This window comes from Micropterus salmoides, unplaced genomic scaffold (assembly GCF_014851395.1).
Source record: "Micropterus salmoides isolate LMB-PRFRI ecotype aquatic unplaced genomic scaffold, ASM1485139v1 Ms_hic_scaffold_23, whole genome shotgun sequence".
In the NCBI taxonomy this organism is placed as follows: domain Eukaryota; kingdom Metazoa; phylum Chordata; class Actinopteri; order Centrarchiformes; family Centrarchidae; genus Micropterus; species Micropterus salmoides.
This window is the reverse complement of record NW_024041484.1, coordinates 2,368,690-2,383,046: the sequence shown is the minus strand read 5'-3', so window position 1 is coordinate 2,383,046 and position 14,357 is coordinate 2,368,690. Positions and strand designations below refer to the sequence as shown.

General features: G+C 39.7%; 1 protein-coding gene across 3 annotated transcripts in view; it reads right to left on the bottom strand.

The window, feature by feature from the left end:
* The window catches only part of arhgef39 (Rho guanine nucleotide exchange factor (GEF) 39), an 80,747-nt gene that overhangs the window by 31,274 nt on the left and 35,116 nt on the right, over positions 1-14,357 (bottom strand). For 2 of the 3 annotated variants that reach the window (XM_038739040.1, XM_038739041.1), the window contains exons 6-7: positions 4,177-4,266; positions 3,375-3,445 (exon numbers count right to left, since the gene is read on the bottom strand). In XM_038739040.1, the coding sequence (XP_038594968.1) occupies positions 3,375-3,445; positions 4,177-4,266 (161 nt within the window). The remainder of the gene's footprint in view (positions 1-3,374; positions 3,446-4,176; positions 4,267-14,357) is intronic. The other variant, XM_038739042.1, reaches the window with a different exon arrangement.

Genomic DNA, 14,357 nt, shown 5'->3' with positions numbered 1-14,357 from the left:
ATGTGAATTTCTGCCTTAGTTTGGACATTGCCTGCCATGTAATCATGTAAGCATGTTTAGTAGTCCTTTTGTTAAATAAAACATATTAACTGAATCCTGCTCTGACTGGTGTCTGCATTTGGGCCCACACTTGCATTCGGTCAACCTGACGATTTTAAGAAAACATTATGCTTACTGCACCTTTAAGTTATATTAACTTGAGTTGTAAAGCTAAACTGCCTTCCTTACTTTTGCTCCAGAACACACACAGAGGACAAATCATCACTTCTGTGTGCCAGTCATAATAATTGCTGTAAACATTTAAAACTACATCATTCACATGTCCAAAATAACAACAAAGAGCTGGATTCTAATTTCAAGCTCAACTTTCCTGCTTTTGTTCTGAGCACCGAAACTCAGCTTATGAACTTGATCCTCAGGGCGGTATGTCTACACTAACATAATCATGGCCTAATTGCCTCACTTAACTTTAATTACAATGTAAACCCAACAAGGCATCTGAGTAGACTTTTTCCCTTTGTTGCACATGCTTGGAATATTTTCTTTTGCTTGCTTTCGAAAAACAACAACTCCTAATTACAGTATTTTTGGGCTGAGTTATGGCCGAGGTATTAATAATACATCTAGCCCATTAGACATTCTGAAGACATATTCCACTTCTTACAGCTCTTTATTCCATTTATTCACTATTTAGACCATGTTTGACCACGGGATGAGGATTGTTAACTTTTAGTGTTAAATCTCTGACACAGTTGCTTCTAGTCAGGTCAGACTTTGTTATGGTTACTACAGTGGAGTTAGGCGTTAGATGTCATATGAAAGCGGGCTGATGTAAACTCCTGAAGCACAATTATAACAATTAAATCCAGTCTGAATGTACTATTTGGGGGGGGGGGGGGGGGGGGGGGTAGAGACAAAGAGGAGAAAAAGCGAACAGACACAGAGAAGCACAAGAAGAGAAAACAACAACAACAAAGCTTCTTGTGATTCTATCTGCTAGTTTGCTTAATCAGATACAATGTAATTTGTCTGGAATTTCTTTTTTTAAATAATTCCCTTTACAATACAACCAGGCTGACTATAGGAAGTTTTTACACACACACACACACACACACACCCAGTAAAAAGCAGCAGTTTAAAAAAAGGATCTCTAATGAGAAGAGGAAGAAGCGATGGTGGAGCACATTTAGATATGTACCTTCATCTTAGAGTCAGGGACTGTTTTAATTTGTAAGCAAAGGCAGCACACCAGCGATGAGATTTTAATTGATACACATAAATAATTCCTTGTGTACATTCGCACTTGAGTCAGATTCACTATTTATTTGACGATTGAAATTAGTCATTATCGGGATTCGTGTTGATGTTGAAGATTTTATTTATTAATAAAGCTCCCACTTAATATCCTCTGATCCGCTCCCAATTAATTATGTCAAAATCCACATCAAACCAGAACTTACATGCATATTGAGCTTTGGCTCACTTTCATTTCTCTACTAGCAAAGCACTGCGGTGACAACAACAAATGAGGAATGAAAGGGATTGAGAGCACTTTCCTTTGTTCCTCAGATGAAGATAATGAGGGCTGTCTATCACTATGACATGAGTCTGACTGGTGCAATAAAAGTCTTCACAGGTTGTTGGGTTTTTTGGTTTGTTTTCTTGTTGTTAATGGTCTGTACTTGTATAGGACCTTTTTAGTCTTCTGAGCACTCAAAGTGCTTTTACACTACATGTGACATTCACCCATTCATACAATCATGGCAGAGGCAAGATGCCATGTGCTCATCAGAAAGAACCTCATCATTCACACATACTCTGACACTGATGGCACAGCCACTGGGAGCAATTTGGGTTCAGTATCTTGCCCAAGGACACTTCGAGGCTTCGGGGGAAGCCGGGGATTGAACTGCCAATCTTCTAATTAGTGGGTGATCCGCTTTACATCCACGAAACACACAGAGAGAGAGAGAGAGAGAGAGAGAGTTTGTCTCCTGTTTAATCTATGGATACTTGTGCCAGTGTTTTGTAAAAGCTTGTAAGTGCAAAAACAGAACGTGCGTTGTGTTTTTTTGGGCGACTTTATAAAAAAAGAATACTACTGACGAAGAAAGTCAACAGAGCAGTGGTGGACAAGGTACTAACATCCTTAATCATGTTTTCACTTCTTTGACGATAAAGATTAATGCTCTGTCGGCTCTTGTGCTAAATAATAGGTGTGGTCTTCCATTTGTTCAAATTTCACTTCTCTTTTTACTTTTAATAAACAGACGACTTCTACTACTAATCTTCTTCTCCTTCTTCATATTCAACGTAGTGACTAGCGTCTACACTGCCGGAATTCTACAAAAAGAAGAACAATGTAGTGAGGAAAAGCGCGCTGTAGAGCAGTTTGTCCATTTGTGCTACTGTAGAAACATGGCAGTGCAAAATGGCGACTTCTGTGTAAGGAGACCTGCGGTGTATGTAGATAGAAATAACTCATTCTAAGGTAATAAAAATACAATGGTTCTTTATGTAAGGTCTTTATACACCACTGAAAACATACTTATGGATATCATATTGCATTTCTGACAATAAATCTTCCTAAATATTACACACTGAACCTTTAAAGTATTACAAGTAAATTGAAATTATTTAAAAGAAAAGCAGCAAATCTGTCAAGCTGATGAAAAATTACTATTATCAAAATAGTTTATACCCCCAGCAACACCACCCCACAAGCAAACCTGTCGTTACAAAGGAAAACACAGTATCCCTAACTAAATATATTGGCCGGTCATTTTTTTGGACCCTGCTCTTAAGAGTTTGTAGCCTATCTTAAGAGTTTGTAGCCTATCTAAAATGGAAAATGCTCTGGTCAGAGCTGTCCCTGTTATGACCACAGGAGAGCCACGTCTGATTGACACGCACACTCAGCTCACGCTTCCTGTCTTTTTTAATTGTGAATGCAGATGTGGACGTGGAGTAAAGGAGTGACTGAAGAACACAGCAGATACGCAGACACATATGGGTTACAGTTGCCATACGAGCTCTTTATTGCTTCAGAAGCATTTTGAAATTTTAAGAAAAGTGAATATATATGTACTATTACCCATCCTTACTTCAAATTATACAGTGTAATACACTCTAGGCCATGGCACACATCCCTACATCATCACGTGTTGTCAGGTTCCTGTAGTTGAAAAACCCCAACAATCAAGACAAATTGGAAGAGGTGACAACAACATGAACCTCAGCTTCACAAATATGAGTGTGCAGCTGCAGACACATAGTTTTACAATAAAAGAACTCAGGGTTAATCTGCAGACATTTTCCCCGAAATGCAGCAAAATGAGTAATGAAGCAGCTTCACAATCGGAAAAGACACTTACTTGAGATCTGCTGAAACTCTGGGTTGTCTGGACTTGTGTTGGCAGTCAGGTCTTGTAGGAAATGTTTATACCTGTGAGAACAGAAAATAAAAAAGATCACTTTGTGCTCCATCTAAAAATTTCACTTGAAAAAGGAAAAAGTGTCTATTGGAACAACAAACACTTTTCCTTTTCCATCCACTATTACTAATGAAAACCACTAACAGAGCCACAGCCAGTGTTGAGCAGCACATACTTTGTCCAGTCACTGCAAACTGGATGCAGCAGTGCCTTACAAAACCAGAGGAAAATGTACACACAGTCTGATTTAAGCTCCTGGCTGATGCAGATGGAGAGGGAAGGTTTTGCTTTGAAGTAGTGTTGATGGTGACAAACCCTGACTGATACAGCTGTAACATGATGAGATGAACATCTGCACTGGTTTTACCTGGGCCCTCAGACACATTGCTTGACAGAAAATAAATGAAGCACTGACTGAAATGATGAGTGAATCAAACCTGAGAAAACCATTAAAAATGGGTCCATTTAAAAAAACAACAACTCAAAAACATTTATAAAATTAATCAAACAAAAATTAGAAATTAGCATTTTACAATTTACATTGCAACAGTGTAATTAATTTGCGTTTTATGAATTACTTTGATGGATAATCAAAGTAATGGATTGTTTCTACACTCTATTACCACAAACATATTCGAGCTGCAGTCTCTATTCATTAGTCACTGTAATTTCCACTGTACATTTGTACATTTACAGAAAAACTGACGCTACTTGGTGACCATTTTCTTTCTGCTCTGCTCACCTGCCACCGTCTTGTGCAGAGTTGTGCATGTCTGCCATCTTGCCAACAATTGCATGCACGTCTCGGTTCCTCTCGGGTCTATTCCAAGTACTGTTTAAGAACGATATAATATTCTTATTAATGAATAAACGTCCCGCAAAGTTCACGCACAACTCTCCCTCTTCTACCCCAAACACTATGCCAAACTCTCCCTCTTCTACCCCAAACACTATGCCAAACTCTCCCTCTTCTACCCCAAACACTATGCCAAACTCTCCCTCTTCTACCCCAAACACTAATGCCACACAAGGTTACAATTTTGGATTTATCCACGCACTTTAAAGAGATTTATTGAAAGCATCTTTCGTTTCACATATTTATTTACAGCATTATATGCTGAACTTTATATCATAATATATGAACTTATTGGAAGAAAAACGGTAATTCTATGTGAAATTAGATGTTGAGCACCCCCATATTGCCAAAATGGCATGATCCTCATTTCCTAACACCTCTGCGAAGATTCGACTGTGAGATTGGGAGTCGAATCAGGCTCCACCTATCGAATCATCAAATGGTCGACTATTCGGGGTCACCCCTAGTTCATTAGGCTTACACAAACCTAGGGAATATGATGAAATTTTAAGCTATTCAGATGTGTAATGCATGCTTGTGGACAGCACTGCTGCTGAAAATTGTATTGGATTTATTTCTTGGTAAATGCAATTTCAAAGACTAAATTTGTTTACATGTGATACATGTTGTATTGATGTTTTATATGCAGATATAAAGCAGCACCTCCGCTGCTGCAACTCGTTAGGAAAACCCAAACGTGAAATGTAAAGGGAACGAGACCGAGAAAATATCGTAAATTCAAAACCTTTTTCACTAGGTAACTTGAGCCCAATTTGTGTACAGTGTTCAGTGACATTCAATAGTGCTACACTGTGAACAACGATTCTGTGTTGAAATCATAGAAAGAAACAAGAGACCTGTCAAAATAGCACAGCTAACAAATAGAGGTTGGTAGCAAGTTGAGACAACAAAAGTTTGTCATTATGGATTATATTGATATCGAATCGACAGGAACACTGTAAACATGACGCCTTTCATCTTGTGTTTTTGCGGACAAGAAAGGAATGGTTAATATTTCATCTTTTTTTAAGGGAGTTTGGCGTAGTATTTTCCCCTGGAAAGTGCAGGGATCTTCTGTTTAATTCAAACTACTATTAGGCCTAGTGTTGTATGTATATATTTTAAACTTCCTTACAACAAAATATGATCAGGTTGTCTGATGTTGACTGTGGTTTGACTAATGGTTTACAGTCTACAATGCATGTTTGCATTTATTACTGACAATGGATAATCAGGCAAATTGTCAGCTAATTGTACTCAGGTTCTAACAGCTGTATGCAGTAAATGGTTAAATTAATATAATGAATTATTTATAAATAATTGTTCATACAGCAGTTGTGGAAAAGCCACATACAATTTAATTAAGTTGGGACTGTATTTAATACAATGACTCATATAATTTTTTGATTGTATACAGTTTTGTCTTAATACTATGTATCACTTATTATTCTTGCACCATTGATTTTGGCCTGCTGCCCAACAATTTGGCCTCTAAAGTCATTTAATCCTAGGCATTTAATAAGGCCGGAAAACCAGTGTACTGAATCGGCGCATACCAAATATTTTTTACACCGTTACCTATTTAGCGATTCACAAACAACTGAAACCAGTCTTTTTTTAAATAGGTGAATTGACTGAGTCAGTATTGTATTGTGACGTAAAGCTTCATTTATACTTCTGCATTAAGGGGTTATGCCATACCCATGGTGGCTACACTCCGCAGCTGACGTGCACCTCCTCAAAAATATCACAACTTACCAAGGCTACGGAGACACCACAGGGAGACGGAAAGAGCTGTGATTAGTCAGTCTGAGTTACTTGTGTTTCCTCCAACAAGTTTCTTATGCTGGTAAAAATTGTTTGGAATGAAGATGAGATTAAAACGGGTTTAAAAAGTTATTTTTTCCTCATCAGACTAAGTGACATCTCCATTGCAAACCTGATCATTGCCCCCCGCTAACCTCCTTCACAGTGAATGAAACAATGTAAGAGGCAGTGACTGCACTAGTCCGCTATTCCCCAAATATTTACTGCTGAATACTCTCTAATTGAATCTACTGTATTTCTTAGCAAAGTGTGGCATGAAAAAAACAAACAAAGCGCAAACTCACCCGTCGCTCTATTAGTTAAAACAAAGTTTTATTTGCTTAGGCCCTGGATGTGTAGCTCATACTGGCTATATGGTCACTTGTCTTTGGAAACATTGTGCATGTGAAGGCATGTTCTTTCTATAAAAGTTAATAACCCACAGGTTTCCCCAGATCAGATTAGGATGATTTGCTGAGGTAAAGTAAGCCAAATATAACAGCCTGGGAACTCTTCAAAACAATAAGTCAACTCGTTGACTTGGTAAGGACAAACTCTGTGGTCTATCTCCTTGGTAACCGAAGGTCAAGATTATTTTTATTTTGTTTTAGACAGACTAACTGGCTGGCTGGATCAATGTAGAAAGTGTTGCATGTGACTTAAATGACTTAGGTTAACTTAGGTAAGAATAGTGTCTTGTTTTGAACCAGTATCCAATAGACTCTTCACACATGTGGATGGGTGAACAATAAACTTTTTTGGACACAGTGAATCTCTAGGACTAGGAAGGATAAATACAGGATGTAGCCTTCAAATTTACTTTATTTTGCCTTAGCATATTTGTGTCTGATTATATAAGTGCATAGTTTCTTTGGCTGTGAAGACCTAAGGCCTGAATAATGTTAGTGGTCGGTTGGTAAATTTGAGACAAGAAGACTCCATGGGTTTATTAAACCACAGCAGCTCACCGGTAATGTGAGGTCAATTCTGGAGCAGCTTTGGGCTGTACCTGTAATTCTTTGGGAAGATGTTCTGGGGAAAGCACATTTAGAGGGGGCTTATTTTGGTAACTTAAGACCAGTGCTGTGTGTATCCACAGGTAAAGCAGGCTTTGTTTGCTTCTAGCTTCAGTGGCTGAGATGTCAATTTTGAGAGTTGTGTTATATACTTAAAATGTTTTCACTTAAAAAGGTCATCCGATTGCCAACCACAGACATAAGAAAAATAAGAAGTGTGACAACTTTTGATGCTGCTGCAGTGTTTATTGAATGTGCATGTTTAATGTTTTAATGTGAATTCTGTAAATATAGGTAGTAATCAGTCCACAGCAGATGCTAAAATTAATCTGAGTAATTCACCAAAAGTAAAGATTAAAAGTAAAAATTTACCCCAGAGGGACTAAAAGTAAAGATGTAAAGAAAAGATCAATCTGCCAGTATCTGGCAAGCAGAGTCAAAACTGCAAGTCAAAATGTTCATCATCACAATATAATGCAATGTTTTCCTCACACATGTCTGCAGAAATTATAGGTAGACCAAAAGGTTGGAGTTTCGTTTTATCTTTGTCTTTGCTCATGTGTGAATGGACAAAGGCTGTATTGCTGTTTAAAGGGTTGTTTGATGAAGAGTAAACTGCTAATAGCATGAATGTTAATTCCAACAATGAAAATCCAGCCTAGGATTTCAAATATATGGAAGAATGTTTGACAGTGTGGTCAGCTGTGGCTTACTGGCATTGCGGTATGACTGAGGATGGCAAACAGTGGGTGTCTGATCAGTGCAGGGATTTCATAGATTGAACAGAGTCCTAAATATGTTGCTGCTTGTCATATGTGCGTGGTGGAGGCTGCAGAGATGATGAAAAAGAAACCCCTTCATGCTAACTATATTTGACAGCTGATTTTAGCGTTGATTCCAAAACCCCAAAACAGTTTATCCAACATTTTCAGAAGGTGCGGGAATCAAATGCAGGCATAAAAAAAATTATAATTTAAACCACTACAAATTCTAATTAACTGCCTGTTGCCTAAATAATTTCAATTGGCAGATAAAAACATTTTAGGAAGTCAAACATAGGCTTGAGGTTGAAGGAAGAAACCCCTCCTCTCCTCATAATGGCTGAGGACAGCAGACGGAGGGGTTCCCCAGAGAACATACACACCCCAGACACATACAGAAATCATAACAATACATAGTGACGACCAGCAGAAATCAGTATTACTTCTGTATGTAAGCCAAAATAAATAAATCCATATATTCCATTGTGTAATTCCGTTACAGTGTCGGTTGACCGATCAGACCATAGCAAATTTATATATATCAACTCACTCTTATGTTCAAGAAACCAGTTTGAGATGATTTGAGCTTTGTGACATGGTGCATTATCCTGCTGGAAGTAGCCATCAGAAGATGGTACACTGTGCTCATAAAAGGGATGGACATGATCAGCAACAATACTCAGGTAGGCCTTCGTGTTTAAACGATGCTCGGTTGGTACTAAGGGGTCCAAAGTGTGCCAAGAAAATATCCCCCACACCATTAAACCACCACCAACAGCCTGAACCATTGATACAAGGCAGGATGGATCCAACAGACCAGGTGGCAAAGGCCCGGACCCTTGCTGAAACATACTGCCGGAACCGCTCTGTGACCTGCTGCTTGTCAGGAATCACTCGGGACTGCCCCTCCCCGCTGCACGGCGGCCCCAGCCCTGTGCACAATGCCAGAGAGCCACAGCTGGAGCGCCTCGTCATTGTCAGTACTTTAAAACAGTAGGCTGAACAATGGTTTTTTTGCTGTAATTAAGAGTTGTGTCAAATAAAGTATAGTAATTCCCTTCAAAAAGGTGAATTGCCCTAGCGATACGTTAGAGTTTTACCGTAAGATCAGGTTTATTTCATCATTATATCTGCTATTCATCTGTTGTTTGATTCTTTTATTAATCCTTATTTATTCACTTATTAGCTATCTAGATGTAAATACTATCTAATACCTAATTTAATCAGTAAGAAGTTGTGTTTTCTTTGAAGCAGAAGACAAGTTTAGTCTATGGAAAGAATTCAATTCCTTCTGAAGAGACTGATCAAATTTATAATTGAGTTTTAATTACTCTGGCTTGTTTTTCCTGTTTTCCATAAACTGCGTTGGTGCCCCTTTGAACAGCTGTTTAATTAAAGTAGTGTTTCTCCTACACTAAATATACATTCAACATGATTAAGAGGATGAAATAAAAGCCTAACTTAAACCGTACAGTTTAGAAAATGCAATTCATTTGTGGTTAAATTGAGTAATTTAATTTCAGTTTCCATCTAAAGCAACAATTGTGAAGAGTGTCAGATTCCTCTGAAATCTTTATCTTGTTTACTAGGGTGATGTGACCTTGAAGTGCATTGACAATTGACATTGATTTCCACTGTGTCTGTCTGCCATTGCAGCCCTCACTTTGTGCAGTCTGGGCTTCCTTTAGACACAATGTGGTGCCACTGAGAGAGGCCATTTGTGATACTAGCAGACTATACCACTGCTACTGGTCCATGTGGTGGCATGAGTGAGATGAGATTTGTGTTGGAGAGCGACAACAGTGTAGTGCAATAATGTAGAGAATACAACACCACAATAGTGATTCTTTAAACTGCACTGGGAAAAATGTTTTTGAAGACATCTGTTTACTAAATGCCAAGCTGAGTCAGAATTTCTATGATCATGCTGAATTTTGGTAGTGTATTGTAGTGGTATTTAGAAATATTTGGGTAAATACTAAGGGTCTGTTAAGTTCCAATATAGGTACATGAATACATGCTTACAATATTTTAATTCAGGTTGCATTAAATCCTGTTGTTCAAATATCTAGCTGTATGAGAGTGCACATGTTATCCTGTGTAAGGAGCATGCAGAAGCTTTTATTTTAAAATGAACAGGTTTGAACATGTACATTTCCATGGTAACTGAGCAATTTACTAATAAAAAAAAAAAAAATAATATAAAACAAGCAAGGACCTTTTTTCAGATTGTTTTGTCAAATACTGTTTCAAAGGCCAAGAATTGTCAAGCTTAATTATGAGGTCACAGGGTATAAAACCCTGTGCTGTAAAATTATAAATAAATCTTCCTCTTAATTACGGCTGTACGATTTGGAGAAAGTGTCATATTGCAATTATTGTGGACAATATAGCAATTCGATACAACGGAACAAATGGTACTATGAGTCTACTTGCTTGATTATCAAAAACAATGCACAAAATACATTTGAAATGTGTATTTCTCAACAAACTCAAACAAAGTTTGAAGAAGGAGCACATATTGGCACACTGGCATCCTGACTCTGGTTAAATCTACAGGTGCTGGTCATATAATTAGAATATCATCAAAAAGTTGATTTATTTCAGTAATTCCATTCAAAAAGTGAAACTTGTATAAATTCATTCCACACAGACTGATATATTTCAAGTGTTCATTCTTTTTAATTTTGATGATTAGAACTGACAACTAATGAAAACCCCAAAATCAGTATCTCAGAAAATTAGAATATTGTGAAAAGGTTCAATATTGAAGACACCTGGTGCCACACTCTGATCAGCTAATTAACTCAAAACACCTGCAAAGGCCTTTAAATGGTCTCTCAGTCTAGTTCTGTAGGCTACACAATCATGGAGAAGAATGCTCACTTGACAGCTGTCCAAAAGACGACCATTGACACCTTGCACAAGGAGGGCAAGACACAAAAGGTCATTGCTAAAGAGGCTGGCTGTTCACAGAGCTCTGTGTCCAAGCACATTAATAGAGAGGCGAAGGGAAGGAAAAGATGTGGTAGAAAAAAGTGTACAAGCAATAGGGATAACTGCACCCTGGAGAGGATTGTGAAACAAATCCCATTCAAAAATGTGGGGGAGATTCACAAAGCGTGGACTGCAGCTGGAGTCAGTGCTTCAAGAACCACCACGCACAGACGTATGCAAGACATGGGTTTCAGCTGTCGCATTCCTTTCCAAAAAGGACTGGACTGCTGCTGAGTGGTCCAAAGTTATGTTCTCTGATGGTATCCCTGTTCTTAATTGGCCAGCAAACTCGCCTGACCTTAACCCTATAGAAAATCTATGGGGTATTGTGAAGAGGAAGACGCGCAATGCCAGACCCAACAAAGCAGAAGAGCTGAAGGCCACTATCAGAGCAACCTGGGCTCTCATAACACCTGAGCAGTGCCACAGACTGATGGACTCCATGCCACGCCGCATTGCTGCAGTAATTCAGGCAAAAGGAGCCCCAACTAAGTATTGAGTGCTGTACATGCTCGTACTTTTCATGTTCATACTTTTCAGCCGGCCAACATTTCTAAAAATCCTTTTTTGTCTTAAGTTATATTCTAATTTTCGGAGATACTGAATTTGGGATTTTCATGAGTTGTCAGTTTTAGTCATCACAATAAAATGAATTGAAATATATCAGTCTGTGTGTAATGAATGAATATAATATCCAAGTTTCACTTTTTTAATGCAATTACTGAAATAAATGATGATATTCTAATTATATGACCAGCACCAGTACATCTGTCCACTGCAGAGGCACTATCTACAACCTGGAGGAGGAACTAGTGTAAATGTGTATAAGTATAATTTTAACATTAAATAAATGGTATATTGTTTAATTAAAGTACTGTTAGTATACCGTTAATATATTAATTACTATGTTCATTATAATTTCATAATAGTTTACTATTTTACCACTTGTTAAATATTAGATCCAGTTATAGCAGTTTAATTTCTGTGGGTTGTTTTTATTCATTAAATCATTGTGCAAGATAAATGCTCTACATTGGTCTCTAATTTGTTAACGCTAAGTAGTGAATTGTCAGTAATTATATTGTTCAACATTTGAAAGTTTGCTGTAGTGCGTCAAACTTTTTTTAATGTCCCGCCCCATCAAGGCTGTGATTGGTAGGTTGACGAAAAGGGACAGACAAGCACATCGGCTTTCTGAAAAGCTGAACATGTTGAACAACAAAAGGCACCGATAGAGCTAACGTTTAGTGGCAAGTTAGCTAAACCCAAACCTTCCTTATCTTCTTCCTATTTTAACCCATCTCTGTCACAGAACAACGGCCTACCGGCATTTCTCTCGGTGCTCTGGTGGCCAGTGTGACTATGATTTGAATGTTTTTGGGGTTACGGTAGGTTGTTGTGTGAGTTGATGAGCTTCAAACCAGAAACAGACAAGCTACATGTGAACATCAGCCCAAAACCACTTCCAGCAACCACTGGGAAGAGAGTCATAGAGTCATAGACCAGGAGTCAATGAATGGCCGGAGAAAGGTCAAGAAGGACACAGCAACAGACTATTTTTGAGCAGAGAAAGAAGTTACCCCCCTATATACAGCCAACTCTAATCACATGACTGAAGTTTCATATTTTGCTCACTTAACAACAATGAAACTATCTCCGTGACAATTCAAATTAGTTTTATTTATATAGTGCCAATTCATAACTGAAGTTATCTCATTGCACTTTTCATGTAGAGCTGGACAATGCCACACTATGTAATAATATTTATGGTGATCCAACAATTCCCACAATGAGCAAGCACTTGTCAACAGTGACGTGGCCTTCAGAAGTGGGGACAGAGTCTTGTATAACCAGGCCAGGAACACACTGAATAAAAGATCAAAGCAGCAAAGAGGAGCTACGCTGAAAAGCTAGAAAACAGCTTCACAGCCAACGAACCTGAGAGGCCTGCGGACACTCATCAACTACAGGACACCATCCCCCAACACTGCTGGTACTGAACGACTGGCTGACGAGCTGAATGGATTTTACTGTAGGTTTGAGAAGCCCACAGTCACACCTCTCCCCTACTCCAACACCATCTTCAAAGAGTCACCTTCCCCCACTGCCACGTTGTCACCCCCCCTCACCAATCCCTCACCTGCACTCACGATCTGTGAAGAGGATGTGCGCCAGCTCTTCCAGAGGCAGAATATCAGGAAGGTTCCTTGCCCTCCTGCCTGAAAATCTGTGCAGACCAGCTGGCCCCCATCTTCACACAGATCTTCAACAGATCACTGGAGCTGTGTGAAGTTCCCTCCTCTTCAAACGCTCCACAATCATCCCGGTCCTCCATCTCTGGATTAAATGACTACAGGCCTGTCGCCATGACATCTGTAGTCATGAAGTCTTTTGAAAGACTGGTGTTGGCCCACCTGAAGGACATTACAGGCCCCTTGCGGGATCCTGTTTGTGGACTTCAGCTCAGCGATCAACATAGTCATTCCAGACATCCTCAGCACCAAACTCACCCAGCTCACTGTGCCAGCCTCCACCTGTCAGTAGATCACATACTTCCTGACTGACAGGAGTCAGCAGTTGAGACTGGGGAACATCACATAAAGCACCTGGACCATCAGCTCTGGCGCCCCCCAGCGGTGTGTGCTCTCCCTACTGCTCTTCTCGGGTTGGCTGTTAATCGGAAGGTCGGCGGTTCAATCCCTGGCTCCCCCTGGTTGCGTGTCGAAGTGTCCTTGGGCAAGATACTGAACCCCGATTTGCCCCTGGCGGCTATTCCGCCAGTGTATGAGTGAGTGTGAATGTTAGTTTCTGTTTGAGCACTTAGGCTCAGTGTATGAATGTGTGTGACTGCTGAATCGAAAAGACTAGAAAGGCGCTATACAAGTACGGAGCATTTACATTTCCCTCTACACCAGCGACTGCACCTCAAGAGACCCATCAGTCAAACTCCTGAAGTTTGCTGACGACCCAACGGCCAATGGCCTCATCCGGGACGGTGATGAGTCGGCCTACAGACGAGAGGTTGATCAGCTGGCTCTCTGGTGCGGCCAGAACAACATGGAGCTTAACATGCTCAAAACTGTGGAGATGACCGTGGACTTCAGGAGGAGCCCCCCACTCTGCCCCCCATCACCATTCTAAACAGCCCAGTGTCTGCTGTGGAATCCGTCAGGTTTGTGGGTTCCACTATATCCCAGGACCTAAAGTAGGTCAGTAACACAGACTCCATCATCATCAAGAAGGCCCAGCAGAGGATATACTTGCTGCGCCAGCTCAGGAAGCTCAACCTGCCTAAGGAAGTATCTGAAACTGCAATTCATCGAGTGGCCACTTGAGGCTGGCTGCAGAAGGGAGTCAATCTCCATTGACCCCCATGTTAAAATGCCCAAATTTACAGCAGAATAAAACATGTTTACAGCCTGGTTCAAAAAATGTTTTTAGTGCATATCGCTAATTTTGCCCTTCGTGACAACTGTGAGGGGGGTGA